The sequence below is a fragment of the Lutjanus erythropterus genome, chromosome 13 (assembly GCF_056507025.1).
Source record: "Lutjanus erythropterus isolate fLutEry1 chromosome 13, fLutEry1.hap2, whole genome shotgun sequence".
NCBI classification, from domain to species: domain Eukaryota; kingdom Metazoa; phylum Chordata; class Actinopteri; order Lutjaniformes; family Lutjanidae; genus Lutjanus; species Lutjanus erythropterus.
Window position 1 is genome coordinate 12,063,735 of NC_139329.1, and position 23,344 is coordinate 12,087,078.

At 38.5% G+C, this 23,344-nt stretch overlaps 1 protein-coding gene across 1 annotated transcript in view; it reads right to left on the reverse strand.

Annotated features, from left to right (window-relative positions):
• Positions 1–1,307: 1,307 nt before the first annotated feature.
• The window catches only part of smpd3 (sphingomyelin phosphodiesterase 3), a 37,175-nt gene continuing 15,138 nt past the window's right edge, over positions 1,308–23,344 (reverse strand). The window contains exons 4-9 of the mRNA XM_084734752.1: positions 16,406–16,481; positions 12,394–12,555; positions 11,213–11,302; positions 7,946–8,009; positions 6,734–6,902; positions 1,308–3,356 (exon numbers count right to left, since the gene is read on the reverse strand). Of these exons, the coding sequence (XP_084590878.1) occupies positions 3,255–3,356; positions 6,734–6,902; positions 7,946–8,009; positions 11,213–11,302; positions 12,394–12,555; positions 16,406–16,481 (663 nt within the window). The 3' untranslated portion in view covers positions 1,308–3,254. The remainder of the gene's footprint in view (positions 3,357–6,733; positions 6,903–7,945; positions 8,010–11,212; positions 11,303–12,393; positions 12,556–16,405; positions 16,482–23,344) is intronic.

A 23,344-nucleotide genomic window follows, 5' to 3' on the forward strand; every position in this document is an offset into this window, starting at 1 on the left:
GATCTTTTTGCACACATCTGTAGAAGAAATATACAACATGATTATGTAGTTGTCATCATCCATATGTTCCCAGTATGGTAGATCATTGGTCTGAAGGTCCATGCTAACACATTAGCATATATAGTGTTGAGTGGTAGAGAGGCTGCCATCACTTAAACCAACCCATCTTTTAAGGCCACATGTAAATTCTGTTTCTAGGGCTTCACTGTTAAACAATCACTATAACTGATGAAAGGATAAAGTTTTATTTACAATTCTATCTTTTTGGCCGGTTTTGCTGCAGCAGCATCACTTGGTCTGGACTGACCACTAGCTTATGGTGGCTAGTTTTAAATTACATTACTGCATTTTGCTGACTTTTTGAAACAAAACTTTTAAAACTGAAGAAGATGATGATTTAGGTTTAGACCTGCCTCCATGTTACTTTCTAAAATTTGAGGTAATGGTAGTGGCCCACCACTCAACATATGTTGACAGGTAGCACCATGGTCAACAGGTCTACAGGGGACACAAGGAGACTCTCTGAGCAGTTACACTGACTAAACACTGCCCTTTACAAAGTTTCAGTTCCTGTTTGACTCCATGGTCTGTGTGGATCTGTTACAGACTGGGAGTTGAATGTTAATTCTGAGCATTACAATGACTGAAAATGTTCCAAAGATTGTAATGTCTGCATGGGTGAGCATCTGTGGTGTTTTGTTGTCCAACCAGCAGCAGAATTCTGAAGGTGTGCTTAGACTGAACGTGAACTAAATTTTTGCCTTGCTTGACCGTTTTTGCATGTTATGTTTATCTACCTCAGACAATTTACAGACTGTACATATGTTAGCTGTAGCCAACTAGCAACAGACGTACAAGATATGACTTTTCTCAAATCTTCGATCTTCTTCAATCTGTTTGTGTTATTTTATGACAGACCTTCTCCTTTTATCTCTGTTTGTTCATAAAGCCTTGAGATAAATGCAAAGTTGTCTTTTGAGTTGAAACATTTGGGTGGATGTTTCTCGCCTCACTGTGCACTGCCCACAGTGAAATAACTGACTTGCGTCTTGGCAGTTTTAAAGTAAGATGACCAGATTTCAGACATGAAAACTGGGGTACATTTCCAGTTTGATGGTCAATATATACAAGAGGACTGTTTGGGCACTAATTGGGCACTAAGTAAGTTACTTTGTGAACTCATTAAGTCATAGTTTACAATACTATGTCTTCTTTCCTTTCCAATCTTCATTAATAAATTGTACACTATTAAAATAAAATCCTTAATAGATTCCTATTGCATGCTTGTTTTTTTTAATTTTATCTCAAAATTATTGTTTGGAATAATAAGTTGGCAGGCTTTGTATTCACATCTTTACCTCTCCTCTCTCACTCTTCTCTTCTTTAACACACAGTCCAAAACAGGGACATTTCCGGGGACAGCTCCCGCTGGGGACAGACCCCCAGAAACAGGAACTCTCCCTGATTAACATGAAATCCCGGATGTCTGGTCACCCTATTTGTTTGTTTGTTTTGCTTTCAGTCTGAACACACCTTACCTTTACGGATGTGTGTAGTTGTGTATTCTGTGCGTCTGAATTCGTAAGTGTTTGCACTTTGTGTATCTGTGGGTGGGCTGTCTTAATCTTTGGAACCGTTTATAATGTTACAAAATGTGTTGATGTAGTATACTTGGCATATTGTACAGGGTGAGCGCAGTCTTTAGGTCTTCAAAATGTGTGTGTATTATGAGGTTTTACAGTTGCGTCTCAATATGGCTGTTACCATTTTGATCCACTGGACAACTGATTGTGCTCATACCAAAAACTGGGCTGTAGAAGGTATTTTAGCTAGAGCACCAATCAGACATGCTTACAAGACAGTGGCGGCTCACTACCCACACAGTTACAGTGGTTTGTTAGCTGACAATATCTACTCTCTCAAAGAGTCACATGTGGTTCTTAGAGGAACTCCAATATGGCCTCCAGAGGGTGCGTTACGTCACCTGAAACCCCTCTGTACATTTTGTGTGTAGCTGTGTCCAGTATGCTTGTGTGGAAACTTTTATGTGTGTTACATGGAGTCTCACGTGCACAAATGTCACACTGGCATACAGTAAGTGTGTGTTTTCAGGGAAAAAGCTTCTCGACTCATCAAGCAGCCAGACTCAAGCAAGCAAGTGTATCAAGCCTCTATAATAATGTTGTAAACTGATACCGTTTCCCATCATGCATCAGCAAAACCTCATTTCCCACCATTCCAACAAAAAAAAGTCCTGTCTAATTTTCAACAGTCATGGCTGAAAACATGCTATAAGTGTTGCATTGCACCAATTTCATGTCCCTTTATACAATACCTCTTATTAGAAACATACCTTATAGTATTAAACAGGCATTTAAACTCCCTATAAAAAGTGGTGTGGCGACAATAGAAATCGTATTATATTACTTCTCTCCTTTTAGAAAGACTAGTTTAGTTTTTTTTTTGTTTGTTTTGTTTTTGTTTGTTTTTTTTAGAAAAAAAGACACTTGTTGAGGTTCCTGGGACCAACGTGGGAGCAGTGAGGTGAATGACTGAACTGACCAATTGCCTCTCAGGAAGGAGCACAACACAAGGACACAGACGGTCAGTGTAAAGGCCAGTCAGTAGATGTACGCTTCACTCTCATCACTTAAATGATGTGTTTTCATTTTGTACACAAACACTAAAGAATCCAACTGTCCCTGAAGGTAGAATCATAAAAAAAAAAAAAAAAAAAATCATACGCACACTAACAGCTAAAACAGATTTGAGGAAAGGAGTGTGTGTCAATTGGCTACATGAAACAATTCACTGTAAATAAAACCATCTGGATTCATTCAACAGGGAGTGTTGGAGGAGAAGAGTGGAGAGGCCAGGCGATAGTCAGCAGTCCAAATGTCCGTCAGTTGTGGTTGTGTGTTAGTGTGTGTGTGTGTGTGTGTGTGTGTAGGTGGTTTACCCAGGAAGATGAATACCTTTCTGGCTTTTTAAACTGAATTCCCCTGCTTATCTTTTCCCTCCAGACTCTTTCTCTTTCATATCACTCCTCTGCCGTCGCTCTCCTCTACCTTCTTTATATCCATTCATTCACCGAGCGCTCCCCCGGTGATTCATCCGTCCATTTCGCTGCCCCTTCAATCCCCTCGCAGGACTGCATTTTGTCTGTTTATCTGTAAACTCTTAGTCTCTTCCTCTCTTCCTGGTCATCTGTCACTCCTCCATGGCAGTATTTTAAAAAAGCTCAGGTGGTCAATCTAAGGCTCCTCTTCACCGGTGGAAACAGCCAACCGCATGGCCACAGACAGGTGGTCGGTGACACTGGCCAACTGGGTGACGAAACTGAACTCCTCAATTTCCTGCAGGAGAAGGAGAAGAGAAGTGTCATCAATCATCATGATCTAAACTTTTATTCTGTGGAACTTTAAAACTGAATTAAGTGATCTTTTTGGTCACTTGAAGGCCACGCACCTAACTGAAAACATTTCACATATCTCTGTGTAAAGTTGTTATTAGCAAAGGTGTTCACAAACAGTCACTCTTTTACTCACCCAGCAGACATAGATCAATATTAGCATTTAGCTTTTGTGTATCTGGTCAAATACGTCTAAAATACTCACTGTCCTGTTCTGTTTTATTTGGTCTCCACCAACCATTGACATACATAAAGATGGAAAACATGAGAGTTGCCAAAAAGTGAAGCCAAAACCTCTTGATTTTCAACCTGGTGGTTGGCTGCAGTATAGGTCACAAATTTTAGGACATGGACCAAACTATAACATCAAACTACACGTCAAATAAATCATGGTTTATGTCCTTTTAGGCACTTCTTCTCACGCTGATGCTTGTTAAAGTGTCTGTTATCTTGCAGTTGAGTTCACCGGCTGTATGGGCGCGACCTTCATACTGCAGCTCCAACCCTGATCACTACTGAGCAGAATCTGGCTCCAGAAACAGAGATGACCAGTGCAAGGTGGCTGGTTGTCTATCTTTATTTGTATCATTTGACATCTTTATATGTCACCAACTCCTGAGAAATATATATATCTATATACAGTATATCTCTTTAGCAGCTAAATGGCTGAAACCAAAAAACAATGAGCTAAAAACTTTTGTAGAACTGAGGAGAACTGCAGCGTTGGATGGACCTCTATACGTTTGTCAGTAACATCTGTCACAATACAATTAAAAAATAATAATTTTTAATGGTAAAAATATGAAAATAATGTTGTATACAAAGATTTAATGAATAGTTTATAACACAGTTATGTAGTTGTAGGCAGATATAAGTCTTAATCAGTGTATTTATGAACAACTATAACTCCTCCTGTGGGCCCCCAGAAGTGGTGGCTGGTGTATAAACAGAAAATGAATGACAATACAGTAAATCATAGTTGTAATAATATAAAATATGTCTTCACTGAACACGTTAGAATTATTGACTGACACTGTAAGTGAAACCCAAACAGTCAACAGAATAATTGCAGGAATTTTGTATAAAATAAGCCATTTGGATGAATTTTGAGCTGATTATTTCTTGTCAGTATCAAAGATAAGAGATGAGTTTTCCTGAAATTTTTAGGTACTTTTTATACACTCCTCTCTTTCTGTTACATATTCTTTGGCACGACCTTTAGAACAATTATGTACACATAGTAGACTTCACAATTTTCTTCTCCCAGTGCTTTACCATTGTTCTATTGGCTTGGTTGTTTAAGTGTGTACATTTCTGATGTAGGAAGAGGCTGATTAGCAGAGAGAGAAGGATCTGTGAATACAGTTTGTGTTAAGATATTCACTGCACTCTTATCCTGTGAGATTCTTTATACCTTAAATAATTATCTGAATTAATAGTGATATTGATTTTTTACCCCCACACAAATCAATTAAATAGTTTTCTTAGTTTCAAGAAAAACAGCCTTATAACTGTTGACAACTGCATTACTGTGTTATAAGGCATTTATTGAATATTTATCCACTGCTTATAAATGCTTAATGGGGTGTTGGATGGGGTTGGGTTCAGGCCTCAGTGTTCACAGACCTGGCTTTGTGCACACAGGCATCGTCATGTTGAAACAGGAGAGGGCTTTCCCCAAATAGTTTGAAAATTTGAATCACACTAAAATGTGTCATGTAGCATTTCCCTTTACTGGAACTAAGGGGACTTGTCCAAAATAGTACAAACAAACCCAGACCAAAAAGTATGAGGACAGGTGTATCTACATACTTATATATCACATTATTTTGATGCATCTTAATCTACCTTATGTTGATTTAATGGTAATGCTAATGTTAATGTTTGCTAATTTACTGTATAAGCATCAGTGGAATCAGCTTACTCAAGCAGAAAAACCAAATGAAATTGCTGAGTGTTCTCACGTGTTCTCCAAAAGTGAATAACATGTGTAAAGATATGCCATAGTGGTTTTAAGGGTTTTGAGGTTTGCTTAAGAGGAAGCAAAACAAAAATACATTTCAGCTGTTTCACTTGGTGAAAGTGACATATTACAGTAACTATATTCTGGCACAAGATGGCATCAGGCGGCTGTTTCCTGACACACAAAGAGTCAGACAGAGAGTAATGGAGAGAGAGATGTTCTGTGTAAATGATGTGATTTGGTTTTCCAATCCTCTCCAATCCCTCACACAGACAGACAGCCATGACAGTATTGTCCTCATTCCATTCCTTCCCACTTTGTTTTGTTGTGTTTCATTGTTCGCCTCTCTAGCTTTTCACAGTACCTCTTTAAATCTTTTTATCCTGTTAACAAGTCAAATGTTCTTCTGTGGTATGAGATCATTTAACTGCCTTTTAGTTATATTTCATGTCACGCGGGAAAAAAAAAAGACAACAGTTGACAAGTGTCTTGTTGCTAGGGAATGAATTAGGCAGAATACGCAGATCACTTCCCTGCTGACAAGAAAATGGCACACAATTCACTAGAGTTCTTGGACTAAGTTTTTGTAAATGGAAACAATAATTTCATCCCATTAGCAGTCTTACAACATTGATGTTTGATTCAGTGTAAGACTGAAAAATTTGCTGGAACAGGCTGCTGCACAGACCTCCATGTTGGATTTAAAGGACCGATTCAAAACCCATTTAGCTGTTTCTGTCCTCATACTGCATTTTATATATTGAAATATTTTGACCCTACTAATTGGAGTAGACCTGTTGAAACCTTTGCCATGTGTCATTAGTATTGTTTTAAAACAGTTACAAATATAACTAATGAAAATAAACTTGTTATTGGTTTAGAATTTCAGATTTCAGATTTTTTCTTTAAATCTTTACCCTTAAATGATTGGAATAGAGCAAGATCAGATCACTTGGTTTAACTGGTTAAAATCAGCATCCCTATTTTAAGGACTCACAAGTTGAGTACCATCAGTTAAGAATACATATAACTAAATCAACTGAATCAAAAAATAAAGTTGTCCTGTGGGCACCTTTCCAGCTAATTAATTGGCAGGCAGCCATGACAAACTCATATTATTTGTGTGAAGTTTATTCAAACAGACATGTCAGGCTACACTTTGGGAAATGTGTGTAAAATGATGCACACATCATCTAAAATATTTCCAGAAGACTTGGTTGTGAGATAAAGTCTGAGAGACAGCGTGGAACAAGTTAAACTGGTAGTTTGGACAATACACTTGTTTTATATGTTTCTACATCTGTCTGGTAAATGTAAAGCTGTGAACAATTTTCATGTGATCCTCAGCTAAACCGTACCAGTTTCCAGTCTGGCTGCAGGCCCTCATCGCTGTAGAGGATGTAGTCAATGCGACGTCCATTGCCCTTCAGTGGGATCTTCCTCCCCTTCTGACTGCTGGCGGGACACTGGCTCTTACTGGGAGGAAACACCAGGTACTCCTTCCTCCCCTCCTCGTTCTCCATCACTCTGACGGAAACATACAGGGTAGGAAAGGATCAGTCAACTGAAGTTTAGACAGGGACACAGGCAGACAGATACGCACAACAGAGGCTATATTTCCTGTGGTTACGCTGCCCGAGTCCAAATGCAGGTAATAAAACTTTAAGAGTTGTGAGACCTACAAATAAAACAATAAAATCAAGTGCCAGGGCAGCAAGGCCATCAATTAAAACAAAGATTGTAAGTCCATGGAAAACATGAGGATAATTAAGGATGATTTTATTTGACATGAATGAATGAAATGGATTTTAGTTTGAATAGACCTAAATACATTTAAAAACATGTTTATTCCACTTTTTTTTTTTTTTGATTGTTATCAACAAATGACTAATATTCAAACAAACTCTGAGTGAGAAGTTCATACTTGCTTAATGCTTAACCCTGGACTAATCAGAGCCACTGGACTGAAATGGGGACGGGGAGTCAGTTGGACGAACATTAGGTTTGTTAGCATTAATGTTACAAACATTAGGCTATAATACTTCTTAGGCACGTAACACTTCTTAGGCCACGGCGTCAGCAAAGTCTACGTAACGATACAAGCAATGCAAAACATGTTGAGTTTCTTGTCTTACTTATTTATCAAACTATAAGTCATAAATAGCTCAGGGGTTTTCCTGCGGTTCATAGCAGGCTAGATATGGAACCCACAACTAGTTATTTGCATAGTGTTTCACATGATGTTGCCCAATAAGGATTCAAATTGTCAACAAAAGACACTGGTATTTAAAAAAAAAATATTGACAGAAAAGAAGCAGAGGAGGAGGAGGGCAGTACATTTTTGAGGAGCAAAGGGCCAAACTGAGGGGGCCTCCATGAAATTCCTGCCACGGCCATGACTGTTTTAGTTTTCAAGTTTTAGATCTTGAATGATTCTTTTTTCATCAGAAAGCCTTTTGTTGGGTTTAAGTCAAGGTTAGGGTTAAAATTAAGGCTGGGCTAGACCTGTGGCTGTGGTAGAGCTGGACAAATGTGTGTGTGTGTGTGTTTAAGCGACGGGAACGACTTACTTTTGTAAACTTTCAGGTGAACTGACCTCGTCGTCATAAAGGCCACTGGGATCCAGTAAAGTACCTGTTGAATGACACAGTGAAATGCATAACTACCCCTCACTGACAGTCATGATAGAGACAATAAGAGAAGAATCATTCTTATACTTTCTCTCATGTTGGTGACACAATATAGCTAATATCACACAAGTGCTGTTTTAAGGGTGTGAAAGCGGTGGTGGAGGTCTGGGTCACCAACTTCATCACCAACAGTCATTAATCCTTTCTGAAGTGATTGACCAGATGAGCAGAAGTCTAAAAATTAACTTAATTTCCTTCAGTTTCAAGTCCCTATTTTACCCACTGGCTGTTCTCACGACTGAACAGCACCAAACCTCCGTGTCGTGCTCTCAGAGATGAAACGCGAGGCGTGTGATTGAAATCTAGGTCATGTTTTGAGCATTTGTTAGGACAAACATTCAGAAGCAACCGTTCATCTCCTCTCTATGTTTTTCATTTGCAGCAGTGTACCTGCAAACTATTATTTCTGTGCCCTGTTTATTGATCCAGTGTATGCTTTACAAACCTCCCCCTCACTGTTATGACCAGCTTCTCCCTTCAAGTATGGCTATTCTAAAAGCAGAACTTGGCGTCTGTCAGTGTGGTAAAGGAAGTGTCAGCACACCTTGTTCTGAGACCATATATCTCCACCTTTATGGCTGATCCACTGTCATCAAGCGGTGAAATACAGCCAGAGAGAGGCAGGTGCTCAGAGATGCTTTAAACAATAAGGACGTGAGGCTGGATAATGTGTTGAAAATGTCCAATATGAAGAGAGCGGCACTCTGAAGTTACTCCAGTCATTTCACAAGAGTTGGCGTCTGACGCACAGCCGGCTCTTTTCACACAAGTCTAAGAGCAGGTTTTGGAATATCGAAACAAAGATGGTGAGGTGTTAGACACACTCACACACACAGACTGACTGCTGCCTGTCTGCTGTGCTGAGCTGTCGTCTGCACGCTGCTCGTTTGGGAAATGACATACATGAGATTCCTTCTTTCAGGTGGATAACGTGTCTCCAGTTTCCCTGTCTTCATAAATTCTAGCATCACAAACAAGGTGTGGTATACATGTGGGGAAGAAAATAGACACTTTTTTCACACCAAAATTGACCACACTTCAAGTTCTTCACAAAATAGGGTAGACTGGGGACAGCTGTAACTGGGGACGGTTGTAAAAATCCTTATTTCTCTGTTCTCCCTTGACCTTGATCCATTGGTTTTCTCCTTTTACTGTTGTATTTATTGTTGTTTTTGGTTTTGCCATCTGTCTCTTAATACCTTAATTATTTATAAATCATGTATCTTACATTTGAATTTGAAATATGCTATATAAATATAATATCTTCTTCCTCTTACTGTTATATGTTGGGGACAATAAGTTGTTGCAGCCTTCCTTAAGTTAAGCAGCCATATCAAGACAGACCACAGTATTTTTCAGTGTAAACTAGTCATTGTTGCAGTTTTGTACAAGAAATACATGTTTAATAAGATTGTCGCATTGAAAATCATTCCTTTCTTCCTGTCTCACACTGAAATATAGAACAGCATCTTTAATATTTGCTCACTGAGTCAAGGTAGATCTACGTTCTGCACAAAAACAAACCAAACTCAATAACTGATATTTAGTAAATATAAATAAATAAATGAGACAAAAGCAAAAGTTATTTACTGAAATTTTATGTATTTTCAACAAGTTGCAACCTACCCTTGATTATTTTGCAGGATTGGGGTCAGTTGCAACATGACTTCTTTCAGTCAAATAAATATTGTAAACGATAAGTCATATGTAATAATTAAATGTTATAGGTATTTAGTAGGGATGCATGATGAGGATTTACAACAACTGATAAGTACCTGTTTCTCATTCCCAATACCAAAATGATCCGTATGCCAAAGTTAGTTGATTTAATATTCCACAGATGTTACAGAGCTGAACTGACATGACTAATACAACAAAAACAAAGAACAGTTCTGACTCTTCAAATATTCATTTATGTTTTTTAAAGTCAGCCCAATATCGACCAACAATTTATCAACCCTTATATTTATTGTGCATGCCAGTTTACCAGACAAATGGTTGGTTGGTCTAGTCCAAATAGGCTCTGAGTAAGTGAGAAAAATGCAGAAAGTGTTGCTACCGTCCCCCGTCTTTCCTACATGGGAAGCCACAGTTAGTGTACTTGTTGGCTTTTTGGTTTGTGCTTGACATGTTTAATCTGCCATCAAACACGAAATCAAAGGAAATCACCAAAAGAAGCATATCAGTTGTGAGAAGAGTTGATTTTTACTGAATCCTTTCATTTTCACAGCTTCAGTTGTGTGATACTTCCATGTCACTGCTGTTTAATGAGGGGGTCCTGGGCTAGCCGTAATTCCCATGTGCTTTGAATGCAGCACAGGCCCTGCAGGTTGCCTGTGTGTTTTTGGCAGGCTGGGTGGTCAGCAGTGGGGGACTCCAGCAGCACATTTCATAAAATCTACCATCACACCGTCAGTAGTACAGGATCTGACAGTGGCTGTCAGCCTGGCTCTCTGCCTGCCTTTTTTGGCTTGACATTGTATTCATTTAGGTTTAATCTCCTTTGGATAAGCTTTATGAAATGGGATAATCTTTCCTGCCTTTCTTTCATTGATTCATTGATCCATTCTCCTTGTCTTTCCTCCCTCTTCCCCTCCTGTCCATTACCGACCAAACTGGAGACGCAGATCTGTTTCCCTGGTTCGCCGCGCAAAATGTCCCTGTCCAAATAAATAAGCTCCTCTCTAAATGAGCCCTTTCTCTCCGTCCTGCCCACACTGTCCCTGAAATACCGCTGGCCTAAATAACGCTTCACATCCAGACCAAAACCCTCCAGTCTTTACGTCACTAATGCCCATGTATCAGCACGCTGTACTGGGTGTATTTTAATTCACACAGTGGGTGCATCCTGATTTAGCCAGACGGAGCCAGATTATAGTCTGCTCTGCTCTGCATACACTATATGGATCACCAGAGGTTATGAGTGTATAGCTTAATGTATTTCTAATTTAGTTTTTGATGATTAGTTTGGACGATGACATGTATTTTCTAAAGTTTTTCATCTGTGAATACATGCACGTATTCAGTGTTTATGAACACAGAGGACTACAGTATATGTGATTTCTGACTGTGTCACTAGAGGGACGTGATTCTGCTGATGTGAATTTGTATACGTGTGTGTGTGTGTGTGTGTGTATGTGTTGTTACCCAGAGCCCATGGTTTGTCCTCCCCTGGCCCTAGGCGACATGGGTCCTTGTATTGAGTAAAAAGTGCATGCTGCTGCTCCAGCTTGTCCTCTGGAAAAAAAAAAAACACAGCAGCACACATAAAGTTCAGTTTAACACAAACATTCACAGTTTTAGTCAATATGTTACAAGAGAGTAACACATTCCTGATGCTTATTTTAAAGATGTTTCCTGAGACACTGCCGGGGAACAGGGAGAAATAAGTGAGTAAGTATGAAGGATCAAGAAACCAAAGATTGTGGAGCTGTCAGATAAGTTAATATATACTTCCACCCTTCACAAATTCTTCATACCTAAAACACCTGAAAAGAAGGCCTCTGTTTTTTGTATTGATTTTAGTTTTGTATTTTTCCACTATCATTCTATCATTTTATCAAGAACTTTTTAAATACTTCTACATGATGTAAATAGTGTGGGCACTTTTTGATTCTGATTGTCTGGAAGGTTTTGATTAACATTTAGTATCTGGACAGTGACTGCTTAGCTTTGATGCATGTCTTTTGACATAGTTAAGAAAGAAAGTTAATGACTTATTTTTAGTAACTGTGATGTTAATTTTGTATCTAAAACAAAAATAATTGTGCTTATTTGTTGGAAAACAATAATGTTATTATTTTATATACTTCTTAATGTAGTACATTGTACATATGTGTACATATTGTTCATATTATATTTATTTTCTATTTTCTTATTCTATTCTATTCTATTTTATTATAATTCTTATAATTATGTATTGTTGTATTCTTGAATGGGGGCATCAGTAAAGTGACCAATTTCCCCTCAGGGATAATTATTTCAGTATTTTTGATTCTGTATTGTGTTGCTGATGAGTCATCTGTACACCGCACAGTGCTTCACCATCAAGCTTTTGCATTAATGCTAAATATATTAATATTTCATAAGTTTCCACTGTCAACACCCTGGCACCATGCAACCTTCCTGTGTTACAGCTATAAGAGGGCCTTTATACTGTGTACTTGAATTATACATTACAGATAAGTATTCAGTGATTCTTTCATTTTATAGGTCACCATGGTGGAGGAGATATTGTGAGATAAAACCTCCATTACTCTGGCACGTGAATGGATTGACACAAAATGAAATGTTTAAAATATATTGATTTAGCTGTGACACCTGCGTACCTGAAGAGCAGTTATCAAAGTTGAGGTCTCCCAAGATGACGTCAAAGGCCACCAGGTCTTCCAGCACCTTCTCTCCTGCAGGTGGCTGGGATGAGGATTGGCGAAACTCGGCGCCCCATTGGAGCAACAGGTCCAGCTGCTCACAGCGTACGGATGCATCACCTGGTAGACAGGGCAGTGTGTGTGTGTGTGTGTGTGTGTGTGTGTAGAGACCGTGAGAGAAAACAGGGAAAAGGGAGAGAAGAAGCAAATTAATACAAAGTGTCTGCCATGAAGTCACCCAGGCATGTCTGAATGAAACTGACCTGAACTGATCTACAAAAGAGGGAGTAGCTCCAAATACTGTTGAGTTATGTTTGCTGGATGTGTACAAAAGTAAATATTCACTAACATCATAGCCTTAACAACTGTATAAGATGATACTATGTTGTGTTTACACCTTGTTGCCCCCAAGTGGCCAAAAACATCAATTAAAGGATTTCTTTAGGAATCATTTTCTGATGACTTAATAAAAAAAATGAGATATATTCAGTATGTAATTGTATGTATACAGTTTCGTTGTTTATTTATTATGTTACTAATATTAGTGACATAATATGAAGTCACTTTTGGTGCTATTTTGCTTTGGCTGTGTTTCTTCTCTCCACTCCTGCCAGTAAATCTGATAAATAGGAGCTGGAGAGAGGAGGGAGGAGGTGAATAGAGGGAGGCGGGAGGTGAGAGTGTGAGAAAGAAATAACAGCTGAATAGTGGAGAGTGTGAGAAACAAAGAGGTGTTAAGATACTGGTGAGTGAGTAGGTGGCTTTAGCTTTGGCTTTGATTACTCTCAGCTCCAGCTCAAGTACATGTGAAATGTAATGTTTTTTGTTTTTTTGTTTTTTTTTGTTTTACTGGATCACTTAGAGATAGATGGAGCTAGGGGCTGTGGGGGCGTGTTTGCTGTAGATTTTGTCTGTGTGTGTGTGTGTGTGTGTGTGTGTGTATGCATACTTGTTTTTTCAGCTTGGCTTGCTGTGTGTGAAAACTCGTGCGTAAGGAAACTTGCCCGGAAAAATTGGATGTACTGAAGAATATAATTATATATGTATTTCTAACTCAACAAAAAGTGCCAAACTAATGAGTATGATTAGTTATTCAGTCCAGGCTCTGACTATCTACACCTAATATGATGTAAGACTCTTGTTCCAAAGTCTCCTCCAAATCCAGATGAGCAATGCTGCCTTCTTTTGTTCATCTTTGGAAGGTTCTACCTGGTTAAATGCGCATACTTGTTGTCTTTGTCAATTTATGGATTTGGGACTTTTTGTGTTTAAAAGCAGGAAGTCACCGTTGAACAGTCAACAAAGTGGGGAATACCAGTGGGGAATCTGGACAATTTCACATGATGTGAGAAATATGCAATGTAGTAATGGACTATTGATCCATATTTGATCAGTGCTGTCTAGTTTGACAGTTTGATCTAAGGTTAATGAGCCCTGTGTGTTGTACTGGACAGACTCACAGCAAATGACCTGTTAGTCACATAGTAGCTCAGCCCTAGTATACCCTGCTTTATCATCTATTGTACTCTAAATAGACCATAATTTACTATATGAACATTATAGTGTATTGAAGAAGATTCAAAACTAGCAATTGAGACCATAAACCCATTAGGAAACTGTTTACTGAGGTCATAAATCAAGTGAGAAGTAAGCTCATTTTCTCATAAGACTCTATTCAGTCAGACTACTTTTTGCAGCCATCAGAGGTGCCCCCTGCTGTTCATTAGAAAGAATGCAGGTTTAAGGCACTTCCACGTTGGCTTCACTCTTCAGGCCCAGAAGCTCCATCCATTTTTTCTTCAGAATTGACAGAAATGGACTGACATGATTAGATGTCAGGCTGACTTTTGTAGTGAAACGGCAATGCAGTCTGATTATCAGGTTTGTGGAGAACACAGTCTGAACACAGTCCTACTTTTCTCAAAGAAGGCAGTCTGAGATACAACTTTTATTTCTACCAAATTTGCTTTATTTTTTAGGTTGAAAGGCCAGTGAAGCAGCCCTAATTGTACCCTATTTCACATTTTATATTGTTAAACTTATATTTCCATGCATATCATACTGTATGGAAGCACAGGGAAATACATTAAAAACAAATTCAAATCCAATGTTACACTACAAAAGAGAGCCTGAAGAGTTGTAAACAAAAGGATTTACAAAGAACCTATAAACCCAATCAAATCAAAGACTTGGTAGATCTTAAAACAGTACAGATGATGTGTAAAGTCAAAAACAAATTTCAATATTCAGTATTTCAGTTATACATACAGTATGTAAGTTCTGATGCTAGGGTCTCTTTCACATTAAAACAATAACAAAAGACGTAGTTTGAAGAAATCTGAAGTAGCGCAGGATCATGGGAGTTGATTTCTTCATTGTTAAAAACCACCATCGCAGATGAAAATCTATCTAACATGTCTCAGACAGAAATCGTGTTCATGGACGAGGTAGTATTAAGGTTTTATTCACCTTATATTTAGTCACATTTGCCAACTTCCTTCCTCACTCTGTGACGTTTCTGATGTTTCCTGTGTTTTCTGTGAAATTACAACAACTAGCGACTAATACTTGTAGGAATTTAATACTGTGAATTTAAATATATGTTGAAAATAATTTTCCACAATGTTTTTCAACAATTTCAATTAGGTTTTGTATTTAAATATAATACACTGTAGCTCCTTTATACAATGCTGTATTCAGTGTTGTTGTGGAAGTTCACACTTAAAAAGAGCTAGCTCAAAATGAAACCTAAAATGAACTAGTTAAAGTTAGTTTAAATTTTTTTTTTTTTTTTAGATAGAAACTCCCACCAGGGACACTACACTGTATAATTACATCTCATGCAATATTCATGTTTCTGTATTAAAACATTGATATTGAATGGCCAGGATTACCTGTCTTTAGTTATGAACAACAATTTACAGCAATCTGATAAAGTTTTAAACTTACAGATCCTTCTGTCCTTCTGTCCTTCTGTCCTAAGTTTTTGTATCACTTCAACATTTCCGTCCATGTTCGCCTGCTCTTTCTCTCTCTCTGCTGAGATCACACTCAGCTGATGATGTGAGCGCTGTTATTGAACCCAGGAGTGAACATCACTCACGTTCATGGTCAGTGATTGCAAACCGATTTATCCAGTTCAATGTTCACCAAAAATCTTAGCACTTTCAATGAACGCTGTTCTTTTAGTGCATTCGTGCGCAACACTGGCTGTTATTATTATTTACAGACTGAAATACATTTACTACTTTGGCCTCTACAACTGATGCTACTAGTGAATCAGACATTTCTATGTTTCTTCTTCTCCTACACACCTGCCCTGACAGCTTCTCAGGTGTGTAAAAGCTTTCTTGACTGTGTACAACTCCTTCCTCTCAGAAAAGAATCAGGTCTCTGTGCTCCTCCCCCTTTTTTCCTCCTCGTTTTCTCCCCCACTCCCCTCCATTTGCCCCTCCCCCCTCCCACCCCAAAGGCTTTATATTTGATGTATCTTTAGAAACAGCCCTGGCACTGCTATATTTAGACCTGCGAGAAGCGTAGGAGGAGCCCAGAATAGCAGGCAAAAGGGGGAGACGTGTCGTTGGTAAAAAATGAGGGAGGCATCGACCGGAGGCTTTAAATAGGGCTGTGACGCCTTAAACAGCTTGAGTCAGTCTCCATGGGAACAGCAGGAGGAGGCACGCTGGGGTTTTGATGCGCTCATTTATCTAGCTATCTGGATATACAAACACACATGCACAAACAGGGCTGTGTGTGTAGCTGGATGGTTGTAAATGTCTGGCACACACACACACACACACACACACACACACACACACACACACACGCACACGCACACACACACAGAGCTAAGATGTTCTCTATTCTTTGTAGAAAACAGCCTTGAAGTAAAAGGAGATGTCATGCAAATCATATAAATACATTTACGTGGACACATGCATGCAGACAGCTGTACGCCAAGCGACTGTACCTTCTATGGCATGGAGGTGCGTACATGTGACATATCCCACAACCCTTTGCTCCTGATGAGAGGTGCCCACGTGAACCTGCGGGGAAGCAGAGACAAACACGACATGGTGTCACTCAGCTGCGTTCAAACGAGCGACATCAAAGGCCGCTTAACAAAGTGTGTTTGCGTATGTAAAGCATGGCAGGTAACTACAGTGCCAATTAGATCATACAAGGCAAGGTGAAACTTTATTGATCCCTGAGAGGAGACAGCATCATTACAACAGTCATTTAACAGCAGCAGTTTGGTGGTGCTACATCACAGCAGCGGGCCAAGAAAAAGAATGAAACATACAGTATGTGTCATATGAACCCTGCATTTACCAAGGGAAAAAAATAACTGAGAAGTAATTGTGTAATTCAACTCAGATTTCTGTATCTTGTAATTATGACTCACCTGCTCATAATTAGTGGATCTGTATCTCATAATTTCAAGGACCATCAAAATTATGATGTCCCTATGCAGTAATAATTATTCCGTCATTTTAAGAATCATGAAATCTTATAATTACTATTTTGCAATGATAAGATCTCATCTTGCCAAAATCCAGCAATAATTACATGATGTCAGAATTATGAGATAAAATTGTTGACACTTTGACAATCGATATCCCATAAGTGCATAATCTCATAATTTGTAGTAATAATGATAATAATAATGATAATAGAATTTATTATAAGATATTGTGTCCAACTTGTTTTTCTTTGCTGTATGCAGAATGGTTCTGTAAAGCATGCACAGTATCATATCAAAAAAATCAGGTGTCAGATTAGAGGGATATGAAAATATGGAGCAACCACCACACAAAGCGTGTGAAAAGTTATATGTATTAGGTGTAGTATACAAGTACGTTTAAATTACAGACGCATACATAACAAAAGTTTGAGGATGTACATATTTAAAATGTATATGTATTTTTTAAAAACTGATGTGTTTGCCTGCTCTTACTCCACACTGATTGTACCCTGATAGCTGATTGCAGGCTGCTGCAGCTGGAACATTAGCATGTCTTTTGCTGCAGTTGACTGATGTTGCTATAAAAAGGCCAGATGCAGTGAGCATCGCTGGAAACCTGCGGTCTGCTGTGAGCCCCGTTGTCTCTACTGATTAGCATCCAACATCCAGATACAGCATTCGCCTCTTCAGTTTCAGACATACGGTAGCACTTATTATTATTAATATCAATTATAAAACAACTGGCCTACAGAAATATCCTATCTAACTTTATAATTATGCCTCTGTTTCTAGTCCTCATGACTCTTTCTCTGCACATTACAAAGATCACATGTCACTCAAACAGTATCCATTTTAGTCTTGTCTCTGGGTTTCCTGTTAATTGAGCTTGGGTTTATTCATTTTGGGTTTATGTTCAGTGTTTTATGTATTGTCTATCACTGCTAATGCTAAATACCCAGTTGTTCTCTTGTGGAAGAGATATAAAACACATCACTTGGAAGGACTGCAAAGGCGGTCAGTTGGCCCACGCACTTTGGTCAGGACTGAAATATCTCAACAACTACTGATGGTTGGCCACGAAAGTTTTGTACAGACATTCAGGATTCCCACAGAATGATCTCACTGACTTTTCCTCTAACGCTGCCATGAGCTTGACATTTGAGGTTGTGAGTGAAATGTCTCAACAAATGGTATATAGGGAGATTTGTAACGGAAATTCATGTCACCTTCATGATGAATTGTACTATTTATAACTAGTGCTAATTATTAGATGTTAGCATCCAAGCCACTGAACTAAGATGGAGAATATGGTAGACATTACAACTGCTCTACGAAGCAAGATCAGTGCAATGTATGTTGACTCTAAAGCCAGCATTTTCAATGTCATGAAGGTGGCTCCACCTGGGCAGAGTTTCAGATAAATCAGGTCTAAAATGCACCACTCTTCAACTAATTATTTTACTGACGATGTTCTTTATGAGCGATAGAGATTCTCAGCTCAGGGAAAGATGTTGTATATGCAAACATGTTGAGCTGTAATTCAGTAATGTCACTGAACGAAGCTGTGTAATGTCATTACAGCAGTGCAAACTGTATGCAGTAACCTGTAACCTGAAGAAGAAAGCCTGGGTTAACAAAACAAGTTGATAATCACCGTCGTGATACTCATTTTATCTGACTGGGGTTTTAGGTTTTATCAAGCCAGCTAACGCAAAAAAAGCCTGCCTGTGTTGAGCTTCCTTTAGAGGACTTAGCATTAACATGTTAGCATTAGCATTGTGAGCATGTTAGTATGCTGAGATTAGCATTTAGCTTAATGCACTGTTGTTTCTAAGTTCAACCTGGTTTATGATTCCTAGTCCTGGAATACAACACTGGATTTTGGACAGTAGATCTAGTAGATAATTAGTGATTAGTACCTCAAAATTTCAGGGCTTTTATCACATAGACAAATTCCGAATTGCTGATATTGTATCAACAGAAAATAACAAGCAGAAAAAAACCCTTTCCTATATAAAACTGTGTTGGTTATTATTTGAAGGAAGAAAAAATGTTGTGTTTTCCCCCTCTGACATTTGCAGTCTTGACATTTTCTGCTGCATTATGAATGGTCTGCCATGGTCTCAGGGGCATGGAACATTTTTTATCAACAGGGAAAAAAATGTCAGCTATTGATCACTGTATACAAAAGAAAAAATGCAGGTATGGCTCTCCACACTAATACAATCTGCAGCAACTTGTTGTATTGTTGTATTGCTCTATTAAAACAATTAGTTGGATTAGTCTGTGCCGTTCATAAATGCACCATGAAGATAGTTTATTGTTGTCTCTCCATCCTAGGATGTCAAATATCGATGTTTTGGGTGGGAACAGTGTCCTGAGCACAACAAAGTGATGACAAAATACAGACAAAGAGCAGAGTCTGTGCAGATACAGACACCTCTGTGGGTCATACATGATAATTGAAAGGGACTGTCCTTTATATGACTCGAAAAATGTGGGATATTATGTCAAACAAGAACATATTTGCATTGTTGTGACTTTACACCTTTGGAGAAAAGTAGCCTAATTAGCAAAACTAAGAGAACTTAAGAGAGTAGATGACAAAACTCCATTTGATTGTAGTTTTATAATTGTGTTATTTGAAAGGTTTTAATACATGATTGAAATGAGTGAGTGACATTCTGTAAAAGAGCTACATTTACTTAATGACCATGAGCTAAACACACAGCTGAAGATTTTACTTTTTCAGCATGTCCTCACACACTTTATGCATTTTTCAGTGCATCTTCCCGACCTCAATTTCTCCATTCCCACAGCAGCAGAGTGTGAGCAAAGCTGCAATGAATTGAGCATCATTGGAGATTTAATCAGACACCTCGAGCATCAGTGTTGAGAAGTCCTTCAGCAACACAGAAATAAGACACAGAGCGAGGCTGAGGCTGGCTGCTCTGAAGTGCCGGTGGGTGGATGCAGACTGATGAGGAGGAGGAGGAATAAAGGATTGCAAAGAAAGTGAGATGGTGATTGTGGGGTGGTTAGTTTAAAGTGGGAAGGCGTCTGGGTGGAGTAGGTCTATAACAAGACAGAATACACCCTGTCAGAGGCCTGCTCAGCTACTGCTATAAATATATGTATCTATACTGTATATTGTTGCAACTAAGTTAACAGTTAATGAAAGCTGTTGCATTTTCTGTTCGAAAAGCTTGCATGCTGGCATGTTTTTTTTGCCAGTATTATTCCTCTGACAAATAAGACAATATGACTTTCACCTGTGTTTTTAATTTTTGTACTGAACAGGAGGAAAGCTAGCCTTTGTAGAGTCTGCATAGTTCTTAATGTGTGTGTATAGATGTTTGTTTTATCAGTTTTATTAAACTATTCCCTTCTAAAATTGTATGTTTGCACAATTATGGCAAACATCATCGATTAAAGTGAACATAGCACGATATAGTGGATGTGCATTTGTTTACTTGGGAGCACAATAAGTTGTAAACACAATGACATATCATCTCCTTAAAAAGTTGTTATGCAAAACAAGTTAGAAAGCAGTTGCCTACTTCTGTATCCAGCATACACGGAGCAACATTAGTATTCATCTGAAGTTTTGCCTCGAGAAGAATCAAAGTTTAATGGCTCATTTATGCTCCTTTTACATATGAAAATAAATTTGTTCATTTTAAATGATGTAACCATCATTGCCCGGATACCTCCATGAGTCCTTTACACCGGCATGGATGTTAGGTGATACATTCACCAGAGGACACCCAGAGTAAAAAGTTACCCCAAGGAAGGTGAAGAGTCAAAAGTTTCTGACAACGACAACCAAGATGACATTGCAGGAGGTTGGGTAACACTTCTTCGTTGTATCCTGTTATTGTGTTTCAGTTGAACTATGGCTTCCCTGCCTGCACAGCTACTGGTCGCACTGCCCTGTTTGGTCTGTTTGATCCGTGTCCATAAGCTTTCAAAAAAAGTGCAGAAATACTGACAAAGTGAACTCAGGGTAGATACAAAAGACTCCATCTGTATCCATATGTGTATCTAACATAGAGCATGAATGAGCCTTAATATTCATTCTCTAGTGACACCATTGACCTTACATATAATGATCTGATGTGTTGCTCATCTCCAGCTCTAAAGCTTTGTCATATTCTCAAATGAAGGAGGGTGAGTAAAACGTTAAAGCTCATCTGGTCTGGTCAAAAACAGAAAATAATGTCAAGAAAAAAGATGATGACGATGATTTTGGTTGCTCACCAGTCCTTAACTTCTACCTCCAGTGACTTGTTTTGCAGAGACTTGTTGGGCTTGCTTGTGACTTGTTGTGCATGCTTTTGTGTGACGCTCTCATTCAGTCAAATTAATTTAGTCAAATTTAAAATAAATCCATGCCTGCTATTATGAAAAAAGAACTCAGCATTTATCTCTCTGGTGAATTAACCACAAAGCCTCCCTCTGAGGAGGGGATTTTCATTTAGACAAATGGAAAGTGATTGCCAATAATGGGATGGCTGTTTTGGCTTGGTATCTGTGTAGAGCTCCAAATAAAAAAAATCCTAAAAGCCACAATAAAGCATTAGCTTAATTAGCTTAACTTTAATACTAAACACAAAGCTCACATCGTGGACTAGAGTACAGTAAATACACCTTACAGCAAAGACCATACATTTCCCTACAAAGATTTGAGGCACTAATGCAATTAGTCTTAATGGAATGAGTGTTTTGTGAGAATAGGTTAGAAGAGCAGGAAAAATATGAGTCCAATTTTGTTAAACGCACTCTCAGATGATACATTAACTTTTCTAATAGTGTTGCATAAGATGTGAGTCAAGTAAAGATTTGGGAGACTGTGTTGCTTTGCTGATAACAGTTGACCCAGGCCGACACCAGAAACCTATGGTGGATACTTTATTTACCAAACTTCCACATTTCCATACATACTAAATATCTTTAGTAATCCACATTTGGAAATACACTTATTGGTTTCTTGCCAAGAGCTGGATGAATAGCTGGATACCGCTCTCAGGTCTGTGTATTAAACATGAAGCTACAGGCAGGAGATGGCTCGGTTAGCTCAATGTAAAGACAGGAAGCAGGAGGAAACAGTTGGCCTGGATCTCTCCAAAGGTTAAAAAAAAAGTAAATGCAGACTACCATCACCTTTAAAAGTCATAATTTAACATGTCACATATTGTGCTTTAAAACTGTAAAGTAACTGAAGTGTAAAAACACCACGTCACTACTCAATTTGCTTTGGAGTTAGGAAGTCTGAGCTGGGAATGACCCTCCACACAAGTCGGACAAAACTTTCCGCAGTATTTTGCACTTACAAACAATGTAGAAACATGTCCACAGAAAGAACAGCATGTTCATTTGATTTACTGACACACGAGTGCTAAAAAAAAGCTTTACTACTGTTGATGTGTGGAGCAGCCATACTGGATTTGGAGGTTAATTTTGGGAGGATCCTCCATCAGAAATCAGGCTTCAGGGGGCACTGCAGTTCATATTTCCAACTGGGAACCCCAACTTCCCAGTTCAAATAGAATGCACCAGCATGAAACCCCCAGTAAAACTGCTTAGATGTTGTTTTCATGCCACATCTTTTATACAGATTAAACAAACAAGAAATAACTTGTAAATCAGTGAGCTTTATAAGTGATGGTAATGCACACAAAATATTTGCTTAACCCATGGAAAAAACCAAGCGACCTAAGTAGCTGCTAGCTGTAGCTCCATAGTATGCAAACAGAAATAAGAGTGGTATTGAGCTCCTCATCTAATTATCAGAAAAAAAAAGAAACAAACAAAAAAAACAGAATAACTTACATGTCTAGGAATAATTTGACATTTCCCAAAATGCCAAGCTGTTATAATAAATACTATTATGCTAGCTTCAGTTAAATCCAGAGCTTCCCAATCAGTCGACTCCAACTATTATATGTTGAAAATTAAAGCTCATATTTGCTCATATTATATGAATACCCTTCATTGCTTTTTATGTGTCAGTTTGGGTTAATCTTACCTCAGGAATCATTAGAGTTTCATCTAATCATTTCATCTTTTCTTTTTGTCCCCTCTCTCTGACTCTGTCCTCATTCTTTCCCTTTTGGTTGCTCCCTCTCTTCCTCTTCCTCTTCCCTCCCCTCTGCTCTTCTCTGTATCTGCATTAATATTTCAGGGGCTTATCTATGCTTCAATAGGTGTGTGTGCACCCTGAAACTGACAAGAGGCCTGAGGGGATTCTTATGAGTGTGTATGTGTGCGTACACACTCATGCATCCAAGACAGAGTGCATTTTCGATATGTTTATGTTATCTGTGGTCTATGCAGAAGACGAAGTTCAGACGCCAACGCTAATTGGAGTCTCTGTAGTGACGAAGGAAAGCTTAAACTGGAAGCAATTTATTCTGAAATGAGTTCAAAGTGCTTTTTCCCCTT